This window comes from Etheostoma spectabile, chromosome 9 (assembly GCF_008692095.1).
Source record: "Etheostoma spectabile isolate EspeVRDwgs_2016 chromosome 9, UIUC_Espe_1.0, whole genome shotgun sequence".
Taxonomy (NCBI): Eukaryota; Metazoa; Chordata; class Actinopteri; order Perciformes; family Percidae; genus Etheostoma; species Etheostoma spectabile.
The window spans coordinates 35,605,539-35,633,513 of record NC_045741.1 but is presented as its reverse complement, the minus strand read 5'-3'; the positions used below and the strand labels follow the sequence as shown (position 1 = coordinate 35,633,513).

The 27,975-nt window shown below is 41.4% G+C and overlaps 1 protein-coding gene and 1 long non-coding RNA gene across 2 annotated transcripts; both read right to left on the bottom strand.

Moving 5' to 3' along the window:
- Positions 1-5: 5 nt before the first annotated feature.
- LOC116694929 (uncharacterized) lies at positions 6-26,540 on the bottom strand. Its single transcript, XR_004333310.1, has 3 exons — positions 26,530-26,540; positions 12,738-12,750; positions 6-158 (listed from the first exon to the last, which is right to left on the bottom strand). It is a non-coding gene; the product is annotated as an uncharacterized LOC116694929 (long non-coding RNA).
- Positions 1,716-12,652, bottom strand: mpnd (MPN domain containing). Its single transcript, XM_032524818.1, has 13 exons — positions 12,397-12,652; positions 11,644-11,846; positions 11,219-11,440; positions 10,254-10,353; positions 10,096-10,174; positions 9,922-10,018; positions 8,796-8,868; positions 8,617-8,693; positions 6,246-6,414; positions 3,963-4,033; positions 2,842-2,931; positions 2,630-2,722; positions 1,716-2,533 (listed from the first exon to the last, which is right to left on the bottom strand). The coding sequence occupies exons 1-13, from the start codon at positions 12,398-12,400 to the stop codon at positions 2,447-2,449; spliced, it is 1,365 nt and encodes a 454-aa protein (XP_032380709.1). The 5' UTR covers positions 12,401-12,652; the 3' UTR covers positions 1,716-2,446.
- Positions 26,541-27,975: the final 1,435 nt, after the last annotated feature.

Genomic DNA, 27,975 nt, shown 5'->3' with positions numbered 1-27,975 from the left:
TTGTCTAACATGTTTACATCTCTGATCTTACTACATTTCTAATGCTTGTATGAAGTTCAGGGCAAAGTTAAAGGACTGTAGAAGGTGCTGTCTGGGTCACCCGGGTCAACAAGTCCTAGTTAGCTTTCTTTGTTTTAGTGCCTTTGGAATAGAAAAACCTAACCCAGCTACTTAAGAATAGTGTCCAAAATTTCTTATCCTACTTTTGGTTTTATTTTCAGCCGTTGCCACTTTCCTGTGTAAAGATGAACTGTGTGTGTGCACATTTCTGCATAGTTCTGACACTACAGGCAGTTTCGTGGACTAATGTGAAGTTTATCAGCAGACCACCAGCGGAAACTGTCTTTTATGTAGATTTTAATCCATGTTTAAAAAAAAATAAATGTCCCACTGAATTCTTTTTTTAAAGGGCTATGTATGTGTTTAATCAGTCTTAAATGCTCCTTTGAACAGCATTAAATCATTCTGTCTCTCTATAGTATTATCTTTTATATACAAGACCTTTAAACATTTAAATTAATATTTGCATGTAGTCCTATATTACACCTTGTATGTTGTTACACCACGTATGTCTTTAGATTTAAGTTGCCTTTTTACTTGTGGTATAAGTACAGAATTTAACCGCAATATTTTGTCATTTATTATCAGTGTGTTTGTATGTGCTTCTTTCTTGTCTCTCCCCCATCCCATTCTTACAATAAAAAAGAAAAGAAAAAGTGTCATTGTTGCATATATCCACAGGGAGATATTCCGACATTAAGAAAATACTACTCTGGCATTTTAATTATTACAATTTAGATTTCAATTGATAATTTCCGTGAATTTGAAAAATTGAAGGTGCACTGCCATACGTATTTCATTACTTTGTGGTAATGTCTGAAGTTCTACCATGGACTCTGACATTTTTTTTGTGGAAAAAAATGCCTCAGTTACCTTGTTTTACGCCATTCTAGCGTGGTATAGAAAGCCGGCAGGTAGACTCAGCTCGAATTGTGCCAAATACTCAACAAGCTAAACTGCTTGACTCTGATTGGCTAAAAGCCAGCTAGTGAGAACCTGGATAACAGCATCTTTTACCTAGCGCAAAAGGCAAGCTCATGAATAGTAATGAGCTCAGGCAACATGACATCAGACTGACCGGCTGTTGTAATTGGCCTGATTTCTCCACTTATTTCTTTTCAGTGGCTAGAGCTGACAAAGGAGGTAACCGTTCATCTTCATATTAACCACAGAACACAAACACATATGGACCTAACATATTTCAAAAAATGCAAGTAAAAACGTTTTTCCATGGCAGAGCACCTTTAAACACTAATAAAAACTATAACTAACTATAAACTATAAATAGGTTCCCTAAGAGGTTTGAAAGTATTCAGATTAAATAAAAAAGAATTGATTCTAGATTCAGATTGAAAAATATGTTAAAACCAAACCCTAATTTCAACGCTTTAACAGAAAAAGCAGTTTCTCAGAGTTTCAGATAATCTCCTAGTTCAGCCAGTTTGCCTGTTTGTGTATAGTGCTAATTACTAAATGTTAGCGTGTGAACACGTTAGATACAGTACAACAACACGTAACATTAAACCTGTTCAACATCAACATGTTCACATTGTCAGTGTGAGCATGCTGACGTAAGCAATTAACTTAAATTACCGTTGTGCCTCACAGAGCATGGCTGACGTTTTGAGGAATAAAGTCAACAACTAACAGTGGTGTTTAAATAGTTCCAGTGTGTATATTTTAATGCTTTGTGGATCATCAGCAGGCTTAAGGCATTGCTCTGTCTTCATACATGTACATCACATAATCCACAGTTAGTAGTAAATACAGTACAGGTAAAGAGGAAGCACATATCTGTCCTAGCCAACAGGACTCATGTCTCACATAATCTGACAGGGGGACAATAGAGGGACACACACACACACACACACAGGTTCATAAAAAAAATTTCCTTAGCACAATGGAATCACTTGCACCACATCTCAACCGTCCAATTTGACTTGAGGAACACCAGCCTTCACAAAACCTACCACAGAGTACAGTTTAGGTCAAACCAAGACACACTTGCATACTTTGCTAATATTTTGCACGACTAATTTTCACTGTTTTCCCAACCACCGCTCCATTGGTTAGGTCTATAGAGGCAATTACAACACATTAAACGTTCACATTGTACATATCTGGCAATATCTGCTCATACCACCGGATACTGGCACAGATAGGCACATAGGTCCATGAGGAAAAAGGTAAGATGCCAGTCAGGCAGAAGGATTTCTGGTCCGTGAAATGCTTCTGTTTATTTATCAAGCATGAGAAAGTTCAAGGCATCTAAATGTTTTTCAAGCAGTTTCTTACATTGTAAATCTGTCACTCCAGTCCTGTCAGTTCTGCACAAAGTGGAACAACTTAAGATGCAGGGCACGGTCCACATGCCCAGCAAATCCACTCAGTGGAGGTTCATCAGCTGACTGTAGACATGCTCTAAGATCTGAGAGTAGGCCTGATCTTTGGGAGCGTGGCAACTCAGAGAGCCCTGAGGAAGAAGAGAGAAAGTTGTACAAGTTAGGTCTGCTGGAAAGGTTTTAGAACCATCACCTAATATCTGCCCATCTTCTATAAATCATCCTACCTTGATCTTGTCCATCATGGTTGTATCAGGACACCAATACTGGGTGAACTGGACGATGTCGGGAGCTGTCCTGTAGTAGTCAACCAACAGCATCTATAAAGGAAATACACAGATCTTTGATGCACAGGATCTACAATATATTTATTAAAAAAGATCACAAATTTGGATTTCTCCGCAGTATTTGTGTAGGGCTGAGGCTGCAGTTTGCGTACCATCTCATTAAGAACATCACTGGTGAGAAAGTTGTCCTGTACGTAGGTTACCTCTACAGCCACTGGGATACCGTGGTCATTAGGCCGTTGCTGCAGGAAGGCAGATGATGTGTTAGTTTAGCAGAAACATGAGCTCAAGTGTCAGAAAAGACCAGGTGACAAAGCAGGCCCCGTAGCCAGCCTAGTGGAAGGTTTATTTATTCATTTTTTGCATTCTCCCCTCATTTTGTATTTATGATGAGGTTCAAATTAAAAAAATAAAATAAAAGTAATAAGGTTCAAATTCAAATTTTATTTGTCACATACACAAATTCATTGTGTACTTGTTCTGGCTCAATAAAAACAACAAAGATAAAACCCGTAAACATAGGTAAATATAGATGTCATAATGGACGGTAAACATGTTGATATCGTCAGAGTTGCACTTGAACGTAACCCAGTCTGTGCGGTCCAGAGTGTCCTGAAAGGCGGCCTCTGATTGTCCCATCATGTCTCATTGAAACTACAGATCCGCTACCCGATCTGGCAAACTTGCATAGTGCCTTTATAGCTGGTAGAGGGCCGCAAAGTGAATGCTGTGGCGTTCACCCTGTTACGAGTCGATGAACCACTGAAATGATTTTGGAAACATTGTTTTAAGATACAAAAAGGTCTCCGGTGTTGCTTTAACATCTTAACGATCTTTTTAATGCACCAAAAATATTCACTGCAATTTCGTCAAATTGCTTACCAAGATCATGTAACACCTTTTTCATTCCAAACACACACACACACACACACACACACACACACACACACACACACACACACACACACGGAGCACGACACAGGGAAACAGACATAATACACATGCTGGATGGACCTCCTTGGCCTCAAACGTTTTGTTATGAGTGCATAAAGTCAGTTGCGTGGATTGTAGATCCATTAGACGTTAGATTGTTACATGTCGCGTGCCAGAATACATTCACAGAAGTGTGGCTTTTAACAACATCAAGATCATTTGTGTTTGGGGGCAATTTGAATTATTGTCCGTCGTTACTTAAAAAGACTCTAAAGCAGGGGTCCCCCCCCCATCTACGGGCTTGCTAAGAAGGTGAGTATAGTGATGCCTGTGTCCTCACCTCAGGCGGTGGTACGACCCAGAATGGGGTTATTGTAGACGCCACACCTTGATTCCCATGATAATACGGTCCTGAAAGAGAAAATAAGTTAGAAGCAGATTGGCCTGATGGTCAGAAAGCCCAAGTTTTGATGAGACAACCACAGTTCATGGTGATGATGGACATGCCATGGCAAAGTCATTGTGGATTTAGAGACTCCACATACATTTCCCTTTTAATACATTCATTACAATATGGCTACAATCATTGTGGAGCAGCTCCTAAAGGATGTTGTTTCATTCTACTTCTTTCCTCTACTTTATTTTTACATTCATGTACTCTCTTTTTTGCCTTATTTTCTAGCAAAACCTATCAAATTTAAACATGTATTACCTTTTCCATTACCGTCATTCAAATGCTGCTATAATTCAATTCAATTAATTTTTATTTATAGTATCAATTCATAACAAGCGTTACCTCGAGACACTTTACAGATAGAGCAGGTCTAGACCACACTCCAGGGGCCAGTTGTTCAAAGGTAAACTAATCGGATTTTGGTTATCGGATTGGATCAAATCTTGAAAACGGGTTGTTCAAAAGGTAAAGAAGGAATCTGAAATCAGATTAGATCACGGAATCCAATCCTAGTTTTAATCTGGATCAAACCTTCACTTTGTGTTGTTCAAAAGTTGTCAGTAGGATTTGAATAACTTTGATCCAAAAAAACAGGATTATCCTGATCCCAACAGGGGGTAGGATTTCCAGGTGGATTTCAAGGTGGATTCCAGCACAAAAACTTAGTAAAACTTTAAATTGGTCAAATAATACATTTGCATCATTTAGTGTATATACTTTTTATATTTTGCACTTGACTTGTTTAACCTTAGTTAAGTTTAGTAAAGCAAAAAATAAAATAAAAATACAAATGATCTTGTCCTCATGAAACAATCCCCCAAACAGATTTAAATAACAAAAATAAATACAAAATAATAATATATATCTCATTCATCACTCATCTCATTCATTAATTTCAAGGAAACAATCTAATACAAATTTCTGGTCTTTCCTCCTTAGATGAAGAAGAACCCTGAACATTCTACTACTTCACTTTTAACTTCTTTTTTTTTTAAGATGTTTTCAAAACTTTCCACAATGTATTTGTTAATGTATATTAGTTTTTTTATTTGTAGTGGCTCAGATGAGGGGTTATAAAAGAAATTATGAATGGAAGTGGGAGTTATTTTTTCATCTTGTCTCAAAATAAACACTTAGAGTAACCCAATTTGGCTCTTCTACCTGTTCTGTACGTAGTTGGTAGCCCACATTGTGATATGTTGTCCTATTTAGAGCAGTGGTAATCCGGATTTGGTAATCTTGAAAACTGTGTATCTGGATCAGGGTGAGCCAATCCAATGTTGCTTTGAAAAACCGGCGTAAAAGTAAGACGGATTACCTGATCCTGGATAGGAAGAAATGGGACTTCTAAATCCGGATCATTTTGATCCAGATAAAATGTTTTGAACAACTGGCCCCAGGAATTTACAAGGACCAAACAGTTCTAGTAGTTTCCTACAGAGCAAGCAACAGTGGCGAGGAAAAACATCCTTTTAGGCAGAAACCTCGGACAGACCCTGGCTCTTGGTAGGCGGTGTCTGACGGGCCGGTTGGGGTTAGAATGAAGAGTGGCAATAACAGTCACAAAAAATAGTAGTTTGTAGTAGTTCATGGCATAGCAGGGCACTGTGCAGCGTTACAAGGCACAGCAGGACGTAGCAGGGCACAGCAGAGGGTAGCAAGACGTAACAGGGCATCGCAGGACGTGTAGCGGGACCATGGCGACAGCTGCTACCATGATTTTGGAGCCTCCCTGATCCAAGGAAACACTATACACTGATCACTCTAAGGACACTTTAATCATCATAGACATTTTATTCAAGTGCACTATTTATATTCTATGTTACCAATTGCTATCTGTAGACATGTTCCCCATCACCCTATTCCATTCTTAAACATAGCACAATTATTTAGGTAGTGAATCTCATGGGTCACTATTTCTGACCTACATGTACACTTTTTGTAATTGCATATATTGAAGATAGACCTTTTGTAACTCCTGCTTTGTAATGTATGTAGTAATAATTCAGCAGTACTATTCAATACTACATAATTTCCTGGCACAGGATCAATAGTGTCTGTTATGTAACTGTTTTCACAGGTCCCTGCGGACGAGGTTTTCACAGAGAATTACAAAAAAATCGATCACATCATTATAGTGCTCCACTGTGTATAAAGGCGGGCACGTACCACAGATGACACCCAGACAGGGCTGAAAGCCGTTGTTTGAGCCCTGCAGCCTCAGCTGATGGTCCATCTGGGAGTCGATGTCCTGCAGCGACGGCAGAGCCGGACCGCGGGGGTGACTGTGGTACCAGCCCACCAACGACAGCCCGCGCATGAACAGGTTCTGACAGATCTGGAGCAAAGTCAAAACGACAGAAGCCGATTAGAAAGAAAAAAAGCTAACTGTTGTTTCACTTGAGTAAAAGTGATTTAGAATGGACTTTGCTAGTTCACAGAAGAAGTTCAGCAATAGATGGACACAAATTTCTAATTTTAAAACTCTAAATTGGAATTTGTAGCTCAATTTGGTTGTGGCGGTTACAATTTGGCTTTGAACTGCAAAGTTACATATCTTTGCATTTCATATTTGTTAAAGATGATGTAGGTAAGACTTATAAAACTAGCTTTCTGTCATATTTGCTGAAACTGACCCCTTATTCGAGTAGTATTACATGAAGCATGTCATTTAAAAAACAAAATCCTCTGACACCACCTACTGCCTGTAGAGCGATTTGCAAAAATCCACTGCTCCTTGTTCAGATGCACCAATCAGGGCCAGAGAGGGTGTCTAACTGCCTGTCAATCACTGTTCAGGCACACACATTAGGCTTGTTCGAGATGAACTGCGCCTCGCCTGTAGAGTGGACAAAAGCAGGCGGCAGCAGCCGGGGGCGGTGACAAAAAGCTGCGGTAAAGTTGGACAGTTTCCAGCCGTTTCCAGCAGCCTTCAGGCTGAACAGGAAGTGACAGAAACACTGTGGTCCGATTCTGATTTTATAAAATGTTTTCAGACCCATATATCAGCTTTTACACAGCCTCCATTATGTTATTATGACAGAGTAGCTCTCAAAATGCTCTACATGGGATCTGTTGCTGATTCTGATAAACACTCTAGATGATCCGTAATCTGAACAGATTAAAATCCCTCTGATTCAATATCGATAAAAGGTATTTTTGTTCAGTCGATTCTGAACCAATCAGCTGTTAAATCAGCTGAGAGGCTGGCCTTTCCCAGCATGCTCTGGGTCCGTCTGAGCCTTGCAGTCAGTGAAAAGCAACTGAGCTGCCTGCGTCTCAAACCTGCGGCCGCCTTGCTCTCGTGAGGTTATCGTTGCCCACGTGCGCATGACGTCAGAGCTAGTCGGGATCAAGTCGGACACAAATCTAACCGCCATGCAAGGGGGGGCTATTGTCGGTGATCGATTCTGCGCAGACTTGGCTCATCTCGAACAAGCCTATTCATTCTCCCTCATTGGGGGAAGAGCTTAGGAGACCGTTTGGGCTTTAGCAGAAGGGGGGGACTGAGAACTTGTCAGTGTTCAAATTCTTTGGCTAAATCTTGGATCTTAACAATCCTACCTACGGCACCTACGGAAAAAAGCAAGGAGCAGCGCAACTCATTTCACATACGTGAAGAAGTTTCCGGAGACCTTAATGAATTACACAAAAGCATTTAATGAACACTCAATTGAGGAGATAATAAGACAGGCAGAACAGTTTAAACACAATATGTTACTGTGCAGTGCCGTCCCCTCTCCCTGAAGTTCCTGTCTTCCTGAAGGTGTATTTAAACTCATGCTTGACGTTACATTTAGCTGAACCTTGAACAAAGATATTGCAGGCGCCGTTAAGACAGATACTAAATCGTGTGGCTGGTCCACCGACCTCCAAAAGGAGACAGCCCTGAGACAAAACAGTCCCTTATCATGTAGCAGCCTACGGAGACTCTCAATCTGTAGATAGGCAAACAGTTATACACAAAGAGGTTTGGTTGTTAGAGACTGGCCGAATATTTAGTCCCCTGAGCTGTGACCTGTGAATGACCTGATGTTGCCTAAGCTTTCCCCTAGTCTCATCATACCATAACATGGTGTTTCCGAAAATTCCGCCACAAAATTATGTTAATTGATCCACTTTCAGTGCCAAAAATGCAATACAGTAAATTAGTGCACAGGATCTAAAAGGATGTATTTTGAAATTTCATATTAAGGTCTTTATACCAGAACAGGTCGGTCAGAGCTTGTAACTTGTACACTTGTAAAACAGACTGTTGGATTTTTAACGTTGTTGCAGTTTATATTTCAAGATTGTTAACAGAAACAAACTAGTGTTTAGACCTAATTTAGGTGCAAAAATCGCAAAAAAACACTCTGTATCCCATGCTAACTTCTCAATGATGGAAACTTAAGAGTCTGATCTTAAGTTTCTGGCTTTTGAAAAGACAGGTGCATGGTGACAAGTGCTGGCTGCTGACATGTCTTTTATTTCACCTTCATGTTTTCTAAAGGCATACATGCTGTTAGTGCAGACTACGGATTCACTGTCCATGTTTTACCTCCTCCTCAACAGCAGAAGCAGAGTCTCTGTCTGCTAGCCTGGTCCGACAGGGGAAAGCCCTTAAGACTGTCAGCACTGAAACACATCGAGCACAGAGGGAGACAGACGCTGGGGTTAAAGATGGCTTCATTATCTTCTAATGGAAATTTCTTGCGGTCACCTTCTCATCTTACTCACGTTGCGTATTTGTATCCCATCGTCCTCCGAGGTATCCCACCACCTCACTGGTAGTGAGGTGACAGTGGAAGTCCTGATGAGGACGAAAAGCAGTAAGACGGGGTATCGTTCAAAAATGTTTGATACCGGTGGCTTCTAGCTCACCCAGTAAGAGGTTCACCCCCATATTGGCTGAGTCTTGCAGCGGTAAGGGTTCGATTCCGACCTGCTTCCCTTTGCTCTGTATCATCCCCCATCTCTCTCCCTCTTTCCAGTCTACCCTTTATCACTACAATAAAGGGAAAAAGGCCCCAAAAATAACATGTATGACGTTTCACTTCCGGGATTGCTTCCATGCCACAGGAAATTCCGCTGGATGCGTGTCTTTTCGCGGACGTCTGTTTCCTTCCGCTTTCTTTGTGTTAGAATTTTAAACTGCGGTGGATTTATGCAGACTATGGTTAAGAGCTCCTCAGATCTCTGCATGGTTAAATCCAGACAGCTAGCTAGACTATCTGTACAATCTGAGTTTTCTCTTGCAAGACTAAAACAGCTTTTGAACGTACACGTTCCACCAGTTCCTTCACGGGGCTATTTGGCAGCGGAGCGCCCAAGAAAATTGTAATTGTTTGGTTGTGATTGGTGTAAAGAATGCCAATAAACCAGAGCACGTTTTCCTCCCATCCCGGAATACTGTGTGGACTCGCCAGACCCTCCTCCGCAGCGCTGTGGAGGAAGGTCTGTCAATGTGAGACTACCAATATCGAGACTACGATACTTTTTTCAATACCGATTTTATAACACAAAAATAAATTACAACATTACGTCACATGATCTTTGTTTTTATGTTTCCGCTCCTACTTTGTGAGCCGCCTCTGTGTAACGTAGAGTTAACGTCAATAACAGACATTATTAGATCTTGATAGAAGCATGCTCCATGCTTATTGGCTCATTCACACTGATGAGATTTACTCCTCAGGTATATTGGGTGTTAAATGACAAGGCTTTTTTCGACACTTGATACTTTAGAGGCAATTCGGTCGGTGCCTAAAAAGTATTGAATTCAGTATCCAGCCCTACAGATAACTTGGTATCGTAACTTTTCAAAGATACTCAATTACCCTGCATTAATGTGATTGTTACCTACCATTAGCAGCAGGACATTACTGGACACGGCTACATTAAATGGCTGGAATCTGTTGATGGCTGAGAAGGCCGACAGCTCCACGAGTGTGTGTGGATCTCTGAGGACACAAGATAGAGTCTATCACACTTATGATTCAAGTTAAAGCTACATTGATCCTTCAGAATAAGTCCGTACCTGGCAGCATCCCTGGTGCCCAAGGTGCAATATCGGACAGGAATTCTCTCTCGGTCAGTTCTCCGTGAAACCATTAGGTCTGTAACGGTTAACATGGACATTTGATTTCCAACTGAAATAAAAACAATAATGAAACTTGTATATATTGAGAATTATACCATTTAGTCCAGGTTTGCTGTTCTTGTTCTTCTCATCTGCCTGCACAGCTGTCTTCCCTTCCTCTTCATCCTCATCATCATCTTCCTCACTCACCAGACTCTAGAATCACAGGAAATGAACACAATGTATGACATAGGATAGTGTAGATACAGCAATACAGACAGTATAAAAGTATAACACATTATGTGTCCTTATAGTCTTCCGTTTTTAAAACAAGTGAAAAGAATCCGCCAGTAAAGTGAGAATATTTCCAGAATATTTCATGTTTCCGATGGAAATCAACTTGGTTCAAGTCTTTTCTAAAATCAAGTGTCATTGTCTGTATTCTTTATTCAAGAACAACAACTCCTTCTTTATTGAAACATGTTAAATACAATGGAAACACTCACTCTTACTGTACCTGCAGATGTTTTCACTTCTTTTTAAAAATCTCATGGAATTAGTTATAGACAAAACCGCCTTGATAAGATGGAGACATTTTTAAAGAAAAGAATATATTGTTAAGCTTTTCTTTCTGTTGTGCACTGGGTACTTTCAGCTCTTCAGGCATCTAAAAACTCGTTTTTAAATGAAACCGGCTCACAGCTCATGTCGACACTAAGGCCACGGGGCCACCTGGGACAAGACTTTATTTTATATTAACAAATTAAGAAACTACTGCTACTTCTTTCTCTTCTGACCAACTCTGAAAACAATCTGCAACCTCATTGCTGGGTTATACTGTACTACTAAACAGTTGTAAAGGCTTCATCTTATTTAAGCTACATCATTCCTTCCTAAAACCCGTATCAACAATTAGGCGTTAGCAGTTAGAAGCAGCTTTTTAGTCTTTTCATTGTTCAAAATTTGGGTTATGATGTTTGACCTCGACACACATTAAACGTGATAACACTTAGGGTAGATGTTGCCTCAGATATTAACGACAATATACTACTGGTAGGAAAAAATTATGTTGTGCTCTCACCATGTCTGCGCTGGGTTGGTACTTGTGCAGCCAGGTGGTTTTGTACTGGACCAGCTTCTGTCCCCGGTAGCGTACAGACGCCCAGCCACAGCCAGACTTCTTAGCTGGGTTGACCAGACGTTTGCAATGTGTTGCCCAGGCACTAGGGGAGTTAAAAATCTGGCCCGTCTCCACCCACCTGATTTTCCCATCATTCAACAGGTCTCCTATAAAGTTCTTACCCTGAAGGGAGCAGAGAAGAGAGACATTTTAAACCAAGAAACAAGACAAGTACGTGCGTCGGCTCCTTCAAAAGCAATGTGTGTATAGGATCATGTCAGGTAAGCTTGATATGAATCACAAGTGTAACCTCACATGACACAGCACTTGCATAAAAAATGACTAACAACATTCTTACTGTACCCAGCTGTTATGTGTGTTATTACCAGGTAGTGGATTGCTAGTACGCCATCCCCAGGTTCCACCAGGCCATCCTTGAGTAGCACTCTCAAGGTGATGCCTCTCCGGGTCAACAGGGATCCCCGGCCAGAACTGGACCGCAGGTCTGCCTCTTCCCCTCCACTCAGCTCCTCTTCATCCTCCTCTCCTCCATCCTCCACCACCTGTGGAGAGCTGGGTGGCTCTGAGTCTGAAGAAGCACGCGCGCGGGCGCAAACACACACACACACATCCATCCACACACACACACACTGATTGATGGATCCTAATGTGCTCAGGTCGTTGAAGTGATATGTTGGTGCAATGCTAATTTTAAAAAATCATAACCGTGCCATGTTATGAGCATGTGTTTTCAAGTCATATTACTCAGAGGCTTCATAATTAGCCAATGCACCTGGCTACCAGTTAAACATCTCAAGTTACATCAAGAAGAAAGCCAAATAGCCATTATTTGAACTATAATGACTTTATAATGAAAGCTCTGTAATGGAAGCCAGCATCATTCTTAATTGCAGCCAGCCAAGATGATAGCAATCTTATCATAGTGAAAGGACTCTCAAGGGTCCAAAATAGGCAAAATATATTCTAAATTGCCATTTCAATAATTACGGTTAAGCTATGCGGTTGGCCTTTTGTTTCCGCCTCCCATTAGACATGGCTCTCTCCGCAAGAAGAGGCCTGTTCCCCCCTCTGCAATTTCCTTCGGTATTACAATTAAACCCCTCTTTTATTATTCTCACCCATTTCTCTGAAAGCGTCGGAGAGCGCCTTTAAATCCAACTCGGTCAAAGCTGCTTCTTCTCCGGGCACCTGAGGCTGTGCGGGGGCTGAGCTGTTCCGGCCAGATTTTACAGATACACGAATTCGCCACACCAGCTCCGGCTATTATTCAAAAACATAAAATGAAGGCGTCTGTGGCTCTGCAGTGTAGTTTCCTTGTTGTGTTGCTTTAATGTCAGTTCCCCTCCCCTTTCTTTCTCCCTCTCCCCGTCCTTGTCACTCTCCGAGCTGTGTTCTTCTGAACGGCTGTCTGACGTGCCGTGCCGGTCTCTAGCTGCCATTATTTACACTTTCATGAGACTAAAAATACCACACTGTCATTATTAATGTCAAGTAATCGGTTGGGGTTTTAGGAAACGTAGGAAATGTTATTGAAATCTAAACAATGTAGCGATTAATCTGCGTTTCCTCCGGAAAGATGAAGTGTCGTCCTGTGCGCCTGAGCCAACCGACACAGGGCATTTAGGCAGATTAAAAGTAGCCTAGTGTCTTTATACCATAGCCTATGGTTGGTGATTTGCTTTCTCCCGTTGCCTACTTTACTATGTTATAAGCTACTGTGGTCTTCTTCACTAGGCTACACCACAGACTGTAAAGGGCTACACCGATGTGTTCCTTCTTTATCTCCGAACAGAAGCACATGTAGGCTACCGGGAGCAGCCTGCGGAGGGCAGCAGATCTCCAGCAGTGTCTTAACTGGGTTCAGTTCCTGTTTCCTCTACCTGGTGTTACCAGCTACAGACCTAATCACACAACAGGAGGAAACACCCGCATGTGTTTGGCTCCAAAATACTCTGTATGTGGTCAAAGTTACAATTCAGCAGTAGTGGAAAGTAGCCTAGTGCACCTAAACTAAAATAGCCTAGGCCTAGGATACTGTACAATTATGAAGTCCTAGGCCTACCTCTAGCCCAGGCTACTGTATGCTTCTGCTCCAGTGGGCTACTTTTCAGAGTAGCCTACAATTCAGTTGACATTTCTGTCAACATTCACTAGACAGTATAGCCTTGACCTATAGAGTGATTTAATTTTCACATTTACTGTGAACAATAATCATATTGAATCATTTAAAATAGTCGATTAATAGCATATTTCTGCCTTTTTACATGCAAAAACAGTAGGCCTTAGCAAAGTATTTTCTATTGCATTTCATGATTTGTATTACATATTAAACTATCCAACAACATGGCGGTTAAGTTGTTATTGGATCTGGGGGTACATCTTGTTGTTGAGGCCCAATTGATGTTGCTTGAATACTTTCAATAGCATATTTAATAGTATGTTAATAACGGCATCCCGTTGCACTAATATTTGTTTCTTGTAAACTTACAAGGAGCAACCCTGAATGTGTTCTCTTTGTCAGTTCAAATCTCAAGTGAATTTAGGCAAAGCACAAGTTTGTGACTCAAGTTTTTCATTAGATTCAGATTAAAGGAATTAGAAAGCATATTTGCACACAGTAGACATCCCTTAGGCTTAGTGGATCTCTTCCAGTAGATACGGAATGGATTAAAGCCAACACTTCTTTAAAAATCAGGGACTTGTTGCTAGGAGATGGAAACATTTTCCATTATTTATACATAGCTTAACCCTCATGTTGTCCTTGGGTCAAATTGACTCGTTTTCTTATAGCAATGTTCTTTTTAACTACCCAATTATTTTTAACCAAAATAACATGATTGATTCCACACAATGCTCTGTGGCATGTACAAATCTCTAATTTTATAAATTTTAGGGTGTCTTATTCAATTCTATAGCGTTTGAAAAAAATTGAAGTGGTTTTGAAATAGTAGGCCTATTGAGTAAAAGTTGACATATTCCAGCCTGGGATTATCCATCAACATACTTTCCTTTAATTTTAGTTGAAATAATTCCTAATTTCTGCTTTTCTAACTCAAACATTAAGTATAATTTCCTATGAGGTTTCTTGACCATAAATTCCAAAATTAACTGTAAAACTAATGTTAATAAGTTGGTGTTACGTGTCGAAAACGTCCCAAAAAGTGACGAACATCAAAAAAGGGTCAAAAGTGTTTAAAAAGGGACAAAAACGTAAGAAAAAGTTAAAAACATTGATCAAAAAACTTTAACAAAAGTGTTAATTTTCAATTTCGACAGGAAGACAGCACACGGGTCATGAGGCCCCATAGAGGTTAGGTAAATGCTGGCCAGTAACTGAGTCACAACCTTGCATCTACCTAGCTTGCTCATCGAATAGTCCACATCAAATTTATTACATATATTGTATATATTATTATGAATTATAGGAGAGAGAGCGAGAGAGAGACAGAAAGAGTAACTCTTTGTCTGTACTTTTTACATAAACATGTTCCTTTCTTTTACCTGTCTGAACGTCATTAAAGTGTTATGGTATAAAAGGAAAAAAACACTATCATTTTTGTATTTATTGTTCAGCATGTGCAGGGACAGTGCATATTTTTTCTCAAATGGTCAGCCTGTGACGAATCACCACTTCAACGTGACATCTAGTGTTAGCTTTATGGAAAGACTGAAGATGGATTAATGCACGGGCATTCATTGATTAAGTAGTCTGACAGGTCAGGAGGTGATAAATGATTCCTCCTGCAATGAATACACAGTTTACTTTGCAAAAATCTTCATTAATTCATCAAAGTCAAAATTATATGACATGGGTGGCTGAAAACTTCATGACCCCTTCTCCCCTGTCCCTGCATGTTTCATTAGGATTCATCTTTTATTTGTCTCCATTAGTTGTCTATTAAAAGAGGAGAGGCTGGCTTTGGAGGACACTGCCTCAGTCTCTTCTGTTTTTTTTCAGCCGTCGTGCTTCTTGTAAAGTGTTGCCCCGAAATCAACAGACAGTCCCCATTAAATTTATGATTTTTTGTTGTAATTTGTTTTCAATCCGTTAACTATATTTCCTATATTTTGAATATGTGACTCATTCCTAGGTAACATTATTTTCATTAATTAAATGTTCTGCTACATGAAAAGTCTAAAAGAAAGTCTTTTTAGCTCAAAGATACAAAAACATGCCTTGAACTGGACACAAAAGTAACACTTTCATCCTTACTCTGTCCATTTATGGTATAGTTATAATAGTAATCATTAGACAAATTCATGCAGCTGGGAGAGCCAACTTTGTTCATGTGTTTAGCTTGGTACATTTCTCTTTAATACAAAGGCATATTTAGCTTTGAAAAGGTCAATAATCTGACTTGGATTTTATGGAACTGGCAGTGTTTCCCTCTTTAATCTCCTGGATGACAATATTACAGTTCATCGACAAAAACTTAAAATACACAACACGTCAAAGTGTCTCATCTTGTTTCATTGACTGTTTGGACTCTTTTTCCATATGTCGTTTATTTTTTATTATATATATACACATACAGGTAAAGAAATTGTATTAATGTGTATAAAGAAGCCAACAAAAGATGGAAAAATCTCCAAATTGCATCAAATGACAGATTAGACATTCGTATAATATGTCAAAAAAAGTTAGATTTTCTTTCCATCATTCACACCTCCAAAATAACAGAAAACGTCTGCAAAAGTTTGGGTACCCCGCAGAGTTTCTAGCATGCACCGCCCTTTGGAAAGCTGTGACCTGACAGTGTCATGGATTGTTCTCAATCAACGTCTGGAAAGACCAGGTGATGTCAATCTTAAGATTTTAAATGCCCAGACTCATCTGACCTTGCCCCAACAATCAGCACCAAGGGTTCTTCTAAGCAGTTGTCTAGAAAACTGAAACTGAAAATAGTTGATGCTCACAAAAATGGAGAAGGCTATAAAAAGATAGCAAAGGGTTTTCAGATGCCAATATCCTCTGTTTGGTAGTTAGTTAAGAAATGGCAGTCATCAGGAACAGTGGGAGTTAAAGTAAGATCTGGAAGACCAAGAAAAATATCAGACAGAACAGCTCACAGGATTGTGAGAAAAGAAAGTCAAAACCCTCGTTTGACTGCACGATCATCCAGAAAGACCTGCAGACACTGGAGTTGTGGTACACCATACCACTATAAAGAGATACTTGTACAGATATGGTTTTCATGGAACAGTCATCAGAAGAAAACCTCTTCTACGTCCTCACCACAAAAATAAGCATTTGGGGCCAGTTGTTCAAAACATTTTATCTGGATAAAAATGATCCGGATTTGGAAGTCCCATTTCTTCCTATCCAGGATCAGGTAATCCGTCTTACTTTTACGCCGGTTTTTCAAAGCAACATTGGATTGGCTCACCCTGATCCAGATACACAGTTTTCAAGATTACCAAATCCGGATTACCACTGCTCTAAATAGGACAACATATCACAATGTGGGTAACCAACTACGTACAGAACAGGTAGAAGAGCCAAATTGGGTTACTCTAAGTGTTTATTTTGAGACAAGATGAAAAAATAACTCCCACTTCCATTCATAATTTCTTTTATAACCCCTCATCTGAGCCACTACAAATAAAAAACTAATATACATTAACAAATACATTGTGGAAAGTTTTGAAAACATCTTAAAGAAAAAAAAAGGGTAAAAGTGAAGTAGTAGTAGTAGAATGTTCAGGGTTCTTCTTCATCTAAGGAGGAAAGACCAGAAATTTGTATTAGATTGTTTCCTTGAAATTAATATACGGTGATGAATGAGATATATATTATTATTTTGTATTTATTTTTGTTATTTAAATCTGTTTGGGGGATTGTTTCATGAGGACAAGATCATTTGTATTTTTATTTTATTTTTTGCTTTACTAAACTTAACTAAGGTTAAACAAGTCAAGTGCAAAATATAAAAAGTATAGACACTAAATGATGCAAATGTATTATTTGACCAATTTAAAGGTTTACTAAGTTTTTGTGCTGGAATCCACCTTGAAATCCACCTGGAAATCCTACCCCCTGTTGGGATCAGGATAATCCTGTTTTTTTGGATCAAAGTTATCCAAATCCTACTGACAAGTTTTGAACAACACAAAGTGAAGGTTTTATCCAGATTAAAACTAGGATTGGATTCCGTGATCTAATCTGATTTCAGATTCCTTCTTTACCTTTTGAAAAACCCGTTTTCAAGATTTGATCCAATCCGATAACCAAAATCCGATTAGTTTACCTTTGAACAACTGGCCCTTGAAGTTTGCAGATGAACATGTAGACAAGCCTGATGCATTGTGGAAACAAGTTCTGTGAACCTATGAGTTTAAAATAGAACTTTATGGCCGCAATGAGCAAAGGTACGTTTGGAGAAGAAAGGGCACAGAATTTCAGTTCAGTTTTCAGTTTCTACACAAGGTTAGATGTTTTGACAAGTCCTTTGAATGCCCCGCCTTCTCTATATAGTCCCGCCCTCTTCCTCCATAGCACCGCCCCTCCAAGCCTCCTTAGCTCAGAGAGCAACCGAGGCCAGCAGCTGTTGAACAGACTAACAAGTCCACTTCTTCCTCCGTGAGTTACCAGATTTTTGGGAGCAAACTGGAACCGCTGAGCAGTGAAACTCTGGAGAGACTAATGGAACTGGTTCCGGTGAGTTTGACTGTAGCTTTCCAGTTTAAACAACAGGTTGAGTTCAATCAGCTCATTAATCAATCAGCAACTATACCTCCATGTTAACTTAACTAATGTCACAAGCTGTTGGAGCAATTGCATTCGTTGACCAGCGTGGGATGCTGGAGGTGTAAACATTTATTTAAATGTGGCCTAATTGGGTAAGCTGTGTTGCACACAGCAAAGTCACAGTTTTTTTACCATGGGAAAGTGTAGGATAACGATTAAAAGATCAGTCATTTAGTTTGATTCATTTTTGTTTACTTTTAAATAAACAGATTGTCATATCCAATGTAAGTTTGAAATTCTTGGACAACAAGTAATTCAATTACAATTCTTATTACAAGGACACGCTTTTACTGCGATGCCATGCGTTGAATTCTGACCAAACAAATGTGCGCCACCAAAAAGTACAAAATCTGATTTTATTGGAGAGCAGGGCGACTGGACACATTGCAGAAAGGTATTGGTATTGGTACCGGGCAGTGGACCACTTATTGGCGAGTGTGGGCAGCTGAATGAGGTTTCGCGGAGCGGACTAGAAACTAGGTGCAGCGACGCAACGGTTGACGGTTGCTTTGAACCAAGGCCAAGTGATGGTAGCGCTACTAGATAAAGTACATGGCCATTAATATTTAAAGTGTGTGCACACAAGGCAACTAACAGAAAAAATCCAATGCATTGGTGTTTTTTTGTGGTTTTGTATTTACGTTAAAAACTTTGCTTAAAGTCTGTAAAGTTTAAGTCAATGCTTTCTTTGTGTTGTGAATGTTTGAATTGTCAGGTGTGGTTAAACAAAGGGTAAAATGGAGGACAAAGAGGTTAATGAGGGTGTGGCCTCTGTTAAAAAAAAAAGAAAGAAAAAAAAAAACACGACCTGAGAAACTCACAACAAAGACATTGCTTTATAAAATGGATGGCTTAGAGAAACTAAGAAAAACACTTAATAAAGCTGCCAACTTAAAAAGGACAATACTAGGGTTGATGTGTGAAACTGGTTATGAAATTGAAATAAAAGAATTTCAATAAATATCAAATGTTGATCAAGGATGCACAAATTACTCTTTTAGAGTTGTTACCTGTGGAAGAAAGGGGAAAAACAGGACTTTTGGTTCAAGGAAAAACCTTTTGAGTGTCAATGAATTTTCCCAAAACGTGACAAAACGTTTGACAAATGAGGAAGCCGCTAGAAATGAGGATGTTGACATTAACAACAATGAAATAAAACCAATGGACAGTGTGTCAAATATTGGCTCAAGGGTAGAAGCCAAGAGAGCCTCGCTTCTGGCGCGTGCAGGAACTATGAAATAGAAACATGCAATGGAGAAGGAGGCGGAGTCTATGCGCAAAAAAATGGAGCAATTGGAAATGGATGCTAAGATTGAAGCCTCAGAGCAGAAATTGCAGTTTTGCAGGTGTTTTCAGGTCAAGATGGAATGGAATCTTATTTTGAAAAACACGTGGAAAAAGAAACCATTGGATTGCATTTTGGATTCAAAGCTCAAAGACTCCAGTATGAAAAATAAAACCTTATCTGTCACAAGTGCAAGAATGGAAAATGTTGAGCATGCAATTAACCAAAATTCTGCAAAGTCAAAATGAAATATTGGAGTTGTTTATGCAACAACGGGCAAGTCAAATACCAAGAGAGATACTAGTGTTTGAAGGTGATCCTTTAAAATTCAAAGTTTTCCTGCAAGGCTTTAAGAACTGTGTTGAAGAGAAAAATACTACTAAAGGGATTGCATGTGTTTTTTTGGAGAGATGCACTGGAGGGCGCCCAAGGAACCTTGTGCACAGCTGTTTACACATGAGTCCTGAAAGAGGTTTTGAAGCAGCCAAAGTTCTCCTACAAGACCACTCTGGCAATGAAACAAATTACAATAGCTTATTTCAAAAAGGTGCTCAACTGGCTTTTAAGGCTGAAAATGTGTCTTTGCTCCAGGATTACGCCGTATTCCTGCGTGGATGCAAAACGCAATGTCTGATTTGCAAGACATGACAGAACTTGACGTGTCCGCAAACCTCAAAGTTGTAATTTAGAAACTTCCATATAAACTGAAAGAACAGTTCCGAAGTCTTGCATGTGATGTTCGTGAAAAGCAAAAGCGCAAACCAAACTTCATTGATGTTGTGCAGTTTGTGGAACACCAAGTCAAGATTCTGTCTGATCCAGTTTTTGGAGATCTTCACACCACAAAAAAAGGAATGCATATCAAAAAGAATGTGGCTACAGAAAATCAAAAAAGGAAATGTTCACTTAAAATGTCTATGCTACCAATGAACTACAATATGAGGAGATGTGTCCAGCCTCAGACCTAGGGGAAACTGGGCAGGTACAAAGCCACAGGCTGGGTAGCACTGGGGATTGGAAAGAAGTGGAGATACAAAAATTGTGTCTTTCTCAAGTGCTGGCTGTTTATTTCTGAGCTGAAAATAATTTGAAGACCATGCCAACAGATAGGCCTAGCACACACTAAGACACTGGACGATTAACAACACATTATAACATACACCATAATTATATAAATATATTAATGGTCTATAACAAACAAAATAAACAGATGTAACATTGACATATATCAGAGAAAATACAACCTATTGTGAAATAGTTCAGTCTTACTGATAATATATCAAATATACATTCAAAAATGACACTATAGCTTGTATTACCTGGTGAAACCATTGCTATAACACCTTCAAGTGTGTAAACATAGGCTATGTTTGTATGTCAGATTCTTCTCGGGCGTGCCGCTCACCGACTTGCCCGTGTAGAGCTGCATGTGCCACGCGTAGCTGGAGCCGGCGTCGCAGGCCACCCACGACTTGAGTCCGTACCGGGCGGGTTTGCTGGGCATGTACTGGCGGAAGGCGCAGCGACCTTGTGAAAGTGGCGTGTCCAAACAAGAAGATGGAACACGATGGATAGAGATGGAAGAAAAAATTTAAACACACACACACACACACACACACACACACACACACACACACACACACACACACACACACACACACACACACACACACACAGAAAGACAAGTGTACGGCAGAGGTACAAAAAACACAACCAAGCAAAAAAATAAAATAAAAATACAACACCTCGAAAGGGCACCAGCTCCTCGTCCACCGTCACATCGGCGCCCGGGTTGTAGAGGCGAGGCAGCTGCCGCGTCCACTCGTCCCACACCTCTCGTACGGCCGCCAGTTTGTCGGAGGCTCGGCGGACAGCTCTCGACTTGCGGTCGTCGAATCGCAACAGTTTCCACTTGCCGCCTGTGGCACATCTCCTTTGACCCTCGAGGTTTGTGGCAGCCACAACCATGTCTTCGATTTGCCGCGTGACAAACAGGCCAAACGAAGACACTATGTTGTGGACGTGTTCCGCGGCGTACTCTGTGGGTCCCGGGCGCTGTAGTAGCAGCAGCGCGGCGGCGGCGGCAGCAGCAGCAGCAGTAGCAGCGTCTGTCGTGTCCTTTTCTTGGTCGGGTTTGTCCTCGTCGGTGGCGTGGCAGTGAGTTCTTGGGACACTGGGAGGACACGTTTTCGAGGACCATTTGATTTTGCCATCTTTTGACACAAATGTTTCCTCATCCTGCTCGTCCTCCTCTTGCCCCTCGTCTTCACTACCCTCTTCTTCTTCTTCTTCTTCTTCTTCATTCACTTATTCTCCTCCTTCATCTTGAACTTCAACGTCCACTTGGCCTTGGTCATCATCTTTGATGTCGTCGTCGTCACAGCAGGAGTAGTCTTTTTCTCTGTTGTGCTCGTGTAAACGTTGGTCCTCTTGGGGGGTTTCTCCTTTTTGTACCTTGGCTTCAGCGGGGACATCGGCAGGGCCGCTCGCGAGAATCCGATGCAGCTTCAACTCCAGTGTCAAACGACGGGCCATGCTGTAGCTTCTGCCCCGGCTGTGCCAACGTGCCACGTGCAAAAAGTGCACAGGTCCGAAACAAGATGACGTGAAAAAGAAAATGACGACAACAAGAAGACAAGACAAATGTGTCTAAAGTGTATATTCAATTCAATTTTATTTATAGTATCAATTCATAACAAGAGTTATCTCAAGACACTATACAGATAGACCACACTCCAGAATTTACAAGGACCCAACAGTTCTAGTAGTTTCCTCCAGAGCAAGCAACAGTGCGACAGTGGCGAGGAAAAACTTCCTTTTAGGCAGAAACCTCGGTCAGACCAGGCTCTTGGGAGGCGGTGTCTGACGGGCCGGTTGGGGTTAATGAAGAGTGGCAATAACAAAAATAGAAAAAATTAGTAGTTTGTAGCAGTTCTTTGTAATAGTTCATGGCATAGCAGGACGCTGTGCGGCATTACAAGGCACAGCAGGACGTAGCAGGACGTAGCAGGGCACTGCAGTGTAGCAGTTGAACATGGCATCACAGAACATGGAGCGGGACCATGGCGACAGCTGCTACCCTGATTTTGGAGCCTCTCTGATCCAAGGGAACATGCTGGGGAAAAAAGAACATAAGGACTCCGGGGAATGACTCCCCAGAGCTAGGTTAGTAACAAGCATTTCTGGGACATGGATGCACATAAATGAAAAGATGGAAAGATAGAGGAGAGAGGAGCTCAGTGTATCAAAATAAGTCCCCAGCTGTCTAAAACTATTATTACAACAAAACCAAGAGAGACAAGGTAAAGAGAGCTCCATCCCGGTCGGGCTAGAACTCTCCCCAACTGGATCGGGCTGTATGCCAAGTCTCCCTTTAGTTCTATTATATTCTTGATTATATGATAGATAAATCTGAAAACTATGTGACTAACTACTACTCCCTAACAATATTCGATTCTATGCCCTAACTAGTGTATCAAAATAAGTCCCCAGCTGTCTAAAACTATTACAACAAAACCAAGAGAGACAAGGTAAAGAGAGCTCCAGCCCGGTCGGGCTAGAACTCTCCCCAACCGGATCGGGCTGTATGCCAAGTCTCCCTTTAGTTTTACTATGTTCTTGATTATATGATAGATAAATCTGAAAACTATGTGACTAACTACTACTCCCTAACAATATTCGATTCTATGCCCTAACTATAAGCTTTATCAAAAAGGAAAGTCTTAAGCCTACTCTTAAATGTGGAGACGGTGTCTGCCTCCCGGACCCAAACTGGAACCTGGTTCCACAGGAGAGGAGCCTGATAGCTGAACGCTCTGGCTCCCGTTCTACTTTTAGAGACTCTAGGAACCACCCGTAACCCTGCATTCTGGGAGCGTAGTGCTCTCGCAGGGTTGTAAGGTACTATGAGCTCTTTAAGATAAGATGGAGCCTGACCATGAAGAGCTTTGTAGGTGAGAAGAAGGATTTTAAATTCTATTCTACATTTTACAGGAAGCCAATGCAGAGAAGCTAAAACAGGAGAAACGTGATCTCTTTTCCTGGTTCCCGTCAGAACACGTGCCGCAGCATTCTGGATCAGCTGAAGAGTCTTTATGGACTTTTCCGAGCAGCCTGATAACAAAGAATTGCAGTAATCCAACCTAGAAGTAACAAATGCATGGACTAGTTTTTCTGCATCATTTTTAGACAGGATATTCCTGATTTTTGCAATATTACGTAGGTGAAGAAAGGCGATACTTGAAATTTGCTTTAAGTACGAATTAAAGGACATGTCCTGATCAAAGATGACTCCAAGATTCTTCACAGTGGTGCTGGAGGCCAGGGTGATGCCATCCAGAGTAACTATATCTTTGGATAATGCGTCACGGAGGTGCTTGGGTCTAAGAGCAATAACTTCAGTTTTATCTGAGTTTAACATTAGAAAATTACAGGTCATCCAGGTTTTAATATCCTGAAGGCACGTTTGAAGTTTAGCTAACTGATTAGTTTCATCAGGCTTGATTGATAGATATAACTGAGTATCATCTGCATAACAATGAAAGTTTATGGAGTGTTTCCTAATAATACTGCCTAAAGGAAGCATATATAAAGTGAACAGGATTGGACCGAGCACAGATCCTTGTGGGACTCCATGACTAACCTTGGCGTGCACAGAGGATTCATCGTTAACATGAACAAACTGAGATCGATCTGATAAATAAGACTTAAACCAGCTTAGAGCAGTCCCTTTAATGCCAATTAAATGTTCCAATCTCTGTAATAAGATATAATGGTCAATGGTATCAAATGCAGCACTAAGATCTAATAACACAAGTACAGAGATAAGTCTTTTGTCTGATGCAATTAGGAGGTCATTAGTAATTTTCCCAAGTGCTGTCTCTGTGCTATGATGAACTCTAAACGTCATGTTGTGTGTATATTGTGTGTCTGTGTGTATATTGTGTGTCTGTGTGTGTGTGTGTAGTAAAAATAATTAGTAGACTAATGTCAAGCCTTTGTTTCTCTTTGCTTTTTACCTCCCTTTCCACTCGCCTTTGCCTTTCCTGTTTTTACTACAACTACTAGCAACTGGCCAGGATCCCAGGGACTCAAAGGCAGAACGATGCGAGGGTAGCAGAACTTATACGATCAATTGAATGCACCACGGGTCCACGGGACCCGCAAGGACAATGGCACGGGTCCCTGGGACCCGCAAGGACAATGGCACGGGTCCCAGGGACCCGTAGGACAACGTCAAGGGTCCTTGTGACCCAAAAGGACAACGTCAAGGGTCCTGGGGACCCGAAGGACAACGCCACGGGTCTCAGGGACCCGAAGGACAATGCCATGAGTCCCAGGGACCCGTAGGACAATGCCATGGGTCCCAGGGACCCAAAGGACAATGCCATAATTCCCAGGGACCCGTAGGACAACGTCAAGGGTCTTTGGGTCCCAGGGACCCTTAGGACAATGCCCTTGGTCCCAGGTACCCGAAGGACAATGCCCTGGGTCCCAGGGACCCGAAGGACAACGTCAAGGGTCCCTGTGACCCAAAAGGACAACATCAAGGGTCCCTGTGACCCAAAAGGACAATGCCCTGGGTCCCAGGTACCCGAAGGACAATGCCATGGGTCCCAGGGACCCGAAGGACAATGCCATGGGTCCTTGTGACCCAAAAGCACAATGTCAAGGGTCCTTGTGACCCAAAAGGACAACGTCAAGGGTCCCGGGGACCCGTAGGACAACGTCAAGGGTCCCGGGGACCCGAAGGACAATGCCATGGGTCCCAGGGACCAAAAGGACAACGTCAAGGGTCCTTGTGACCCAAAAGGACAACGTCAAGGGTCCCAGGGACCCGAAAGGACAATGTCCTGGGTCCCTAGGACCCGTAGGACAACGTCAAGGGTCTTCGGGTCCCAGGGACCCGTAGGACAATGCCATGGGTCCCAGGGACCCGTAGGACAACGTCAAGGGTCTTCGGGTCCCAGGGACCCGTAGGACAATGCCATGAGTCCCAGGGACCCGAAGGACAATAACATGGGTCCCAGGGACCCGTAGGACAATGCCGTGGGTCCCAGGGACCCGATTTTGTAATCTCTATTGGTAAAGGCCATTTTATTGAAATGGGGTTTCCCTCATACTCTGAGTCAGAAAACTCAGCTGCAGTACACAGAGCTTTCCAGTTTCACTTCTGAACGCTTGTACAGGGGTTTGTTCAGATGTCATTCATAGCCTAATTTATGTAACATTTTATACCTAGAAACGTGGCCAAAATTGATTATTTTATGGCTGTTGACACCATATTCTGATTGATGCAGTGATAAAAGGACACATCTAAAATAAAAACCCCTCTGTAACACCCACTGACTAAAAATCTGTCAACAAAGTAAAAGAATTTTGAATCTGACTTCGACTTTGTGTACATTTTTTTCTAGGCATAGTTACGTCAAATTACACCAGTGACGTGCGGTGATGTCAGTAAGAGGGTAGGCACTGAGTTATGAAAGCCAGATTACCTAATTTATTGTTTAGGCTAATCAAAACGTTACGCACAAGCGCGGCACACACGCGCGGTCGATAGCAAGACATTTCCAATTAATCTATCAATCAAAATCAATCTAATGTAATTATATAACACTTTACAGCAACCAGCATGCTACGGTGCTTAACAGAATGAGTATAATGACATCATCCAATAAAAAGAGTGAAAGTGGCGAACAGTAAAATCAGAAAAGGTCTCAAAGAAACAAAAGAATGAAACTGTCCCACCACAGCTACGTATTAAAAGCCTGATTCAACAGATATGTCTTGAGTTTGGACCTAAAAAGAGCCACATCTGTAACAGTGCGAATATCGGGGGGTAACTTGTTCCAGAGTCTCGGGGGACCAACCGCAAAAGCCTGACCCCCCCCCACCGTTTATACCTGGACCTTAAGACTTCTAAAACCAGCTGATTTGAAGACCGCAACAACAGTGTGTTCCCGCAAAGTTAAGATTTCAGACAAATACTCTGGGTGACATATTTTTTCTCTCTCTCTCTCTCTCTCTCTCTCTCTCTCTCTCTCTCTCACACGCACACGTTAATGTCCAGCATCAGAATGCAAGTTATGAAACCATCTTTGTTCTAATTATTGCACAGCGGCCAATTATGTTTGTCAGTCCCAGTCAGCAACAATGAAAACACACACTGCTCAACTGAATATGAAGGCAAATGGCTAGCAGCATTAGTTCAATCACACTAAGCCCAAAATAGTTTCTGACTCACCAATCGGTAGATTTGGAAAATCCATCCGACGCTTCCTCGTGAAGGCGTCGATCACAGCGTTGTAAAACTCGTCTTTACGGGCCTTCAGTTCGCATAGTCTCTGACTCTCAATAGACAGAATGGCTAGGCTGAAAGACGTAGTGGCCCGGTCCGGTTCCGACTGGATGTTTTGATCCGTTTCAGGGTGGAAAATGTGCGAAGCTGTAGTTGCCGGTATTATATGAGCTGAGGGCTTTTCCTGCTTGGTTAAAGCTGCGGTCGGGTTGTTCAGATCCAGGACCCCGTAGAGGTCCCGCCGCTGACTGTTCAGATCCAGGACCCCGTAGAGGTCCCGCCGCTGACTGTTAGCACGGCCACATAGCCACATCTCTTCTTCCATACCAGTCAGTTTGAAACGATGCGACGAGTATTTGTCCCTTTTGCTGCAGTAGTCCATTTAAGACTGGCGTAGACCTCCATCTTGCTATTAGTTCTTTTTTTGAATTAAAATCGAGTTTAGAGGAGTTCCTCACCGCTGTGATATCGGCGGACTCCGCTGCTGCCATTTTGACTTTGAATTTCGCGGGGATGCGCTTACAACGTAGCTGGTGTAATGACGTCAGCTACGCAAAGGGACAGTAAGATCTCGATTTTAATTGGTTCATGTTTGATATCTAACGGAGACGATTACTGGCATAACACATTTACGTACAAAGGCACGGCAGAGTTGTGCCTTTTGACGTACATGTTAAAGAATACAGGATCGAAGTGCGAAGTGCTAATCGCTTGAATGGGCAGTAAAGGCACTGCTTATTCTACCATTTTTTCTATTTGATTATGCGTAACTGCTACATTTGTCATCGTACCGTCTAAATAATTGGAACAACACACATAAATCACAAGAATAAACCGTAAAAATACAAATACAAGTTTATAATACATTTATTTAATAAACATTTTTATGCTTGAATTTTGGCAAGGTAGGCACTGCCTACCCTGACTGCACATCACTGTACTATCCTACATGTAGTTAATGATGAATGGGTTTGAAAAATGGATAACCGTAATTTTTTTAAGCGCCGCCAAGACAGCAGCCCTCCTCCTGATGCCAGCAAACGGTCTGGGACAGAAGCCCAAGTGAGAGAGCTCGGAAAACAGAACTCAACTTAATATTTTGGAGGTTAATTTGGTTAATGGCAGATGCATGCCACTGACTCAAACAGCCACGGCATTGATTAGGTTAGCCTACCCCTTTCAGACATGAAGTTGCAGGTCACCTAGCTACTTTTTCCCATTAGTGAAATTCAGGATATATTGTCTGATAAATAACTGGATGTTATTTCATTCTCTGGCCACTGGAAGTTAGTGAGAAGAAGCTCCCTTTGCTAGTCAGCTAGCTAGTTATTGTTGTCAGTCACTCTAGCGTTTCGCGGGTACGG

Coding starts and splice junctions, on each gene's coding strand:
- mpnd (XM_032524818.1), bottom strand. Junction 8,694..8,795: donor ATGGGATACAAATACGCAAC/GTGAGTAAGATG, acceptor GATGTGTTTCAG/TGCTGACAGTCTTAAGGGCT. Junction 2,534..2,629: donor CCATGATGGACAAGATCAAG/GTAGGATGATTT, acceptor CTTCTTCCTCAG/GGCTCTCTGAGTTGCCACGC.